This window comes from Myotis davidii, unplaced genomic scaffold, assembly GCF_000327345.1.
Source record: "Myotis davidii unplaced genomic scaffold, ASM32734v1 scaffold1097, whole genome shotgun sequence".
NCBI lineage: Eukaryota > Metazoa > Chordata > Mammalia > Chiroptera > Vespertilionidae > Myotis > Myotis davidii.
The window spans coordinates 160656-161754 of NW_006288117.1; the positions used below are offsets into that span (position 1 = coordinate 160656).

At 68.7% G+C, this 1099-nt stretch overlaps 1 protein-coding gene across 1 annotated transcript in view; it reads right to left on the reverse strand.

Annotated features, from left to right (window-relative positions):
• Positions 1 to 1099, reverse strand: part of LENG8 (leukocyte receptor cluster (LRC) member 8) — a 10420-nt gene that overhangs the window by 4250 nt on the left and 5071 nt on the right. The window contains exons 6-9 of the mRNA XM_006759913.2: positions 1037 to 1099; positions 728 to 869; positions 321 to 509; positions 5 to 121 (exon numbers count right to left, since the gene is read on the reverse strand). Coding sequence (XP_006759976.1) covers positions 5 to 121; positions 321 to 509; positions 728 to 869; positions 1037 to 1099 — 511 coding nt within the window. The remainder of the gene's footprint in view (positions 1 to 4; positions 122 to 320; positions 510 to 727; positions 870 to 1036) is intronic.

Sequence of the window (1099 nt, forward strand, 5' to 3'; positions counted from 1 at the left end):
AGGCTGTGACTGGGCACCCCCGCCCCTGGTCGTGCCGCCTGCCCCCCTGGGAGGGTGAAGGCTGCTGGGGGCCTCCCACCGCTTCTTCTTGGGGCTCTCTGCCACAGTGTCCCGAGTCAGCCTGAGGACAGAGCAGGACATCACCAACCCACGCCTCCCACCCAACCGGCCAGCTGCCCCAGGGACACTCCACCCTGGTGATTCGCCCACCTGCTTCCGCGGGCCTCAGCTCCAACCCTCGGCCCTGCCCAGCACCCAGGCAGCCCTAGCCGCTGCCCAGCACCCAGGCAGCCCTGGCCTCATCTCCAGGTTGGACTCACCCGGGCAGAGGCTCCCGGCTCCAGTCGATGGTATAGGCAGAGCCATCCTGGAGCCGGGCCTGCAGCACCTCCTTGAGCAGCTTCTCCGTGCGGTCCTTGTCCTCCTCCGACTCGCAGGCCGTGAAGCAGCGCTCCACGTACTCCTTCATGTCCTGCGGCCAGTCGTCTGGCTTCCCGGACAGGTTCCCCCTGCGCAGGGGCAGAAGTGGGGACTCAGCTGGGAGCACCCACTCCGGCAAAGCCCCTCACCGCCACCGCTCCGTGAGCTGACGCACAGGCAGGCTCGACGCCAGCGTCTTTCCCTCCCGTTTACGCTCACAGCCACCCCGAGGGAGCCACCCCGCCCTCCAGAGTAGCGGGGCCTGCCTGGCGTCCTCGGGTGCCGAGTACCGGACAAGGGTCGTCACCTGTGGTTCTGGGCCTTCTCGGGGTTGGGCTGGGAGCCGAAGCCGCTGTGCTGGCCCTCCGAGGCGGAGCTGAAGTTCTGGTTGGTGACCGCGAAGGGCCGCTTCTGAATGTTGAACTTGAGACCACCAGTGCCGGGGGCGGCTGGGGGTGGGGAGCAGCGAAAGCTGGAGTTAGGCCCACCCCAGCCCCTGGGAACGGCAGGCCTAGCTCCAGGCAGCCCCCGAGGCCTTGGGACAATCCCTGCACCCCGTGCCCCTGCCCAGGCTGAGGCCCAGCCGCGCCCTGGCTTCCCCACGCTGCCCACTTACGCTTCATGCGGTTCCACAGCTGCTGGCCCTTCTTGGGCTTGGCCGGCTCGGGGTAGCGGTAGC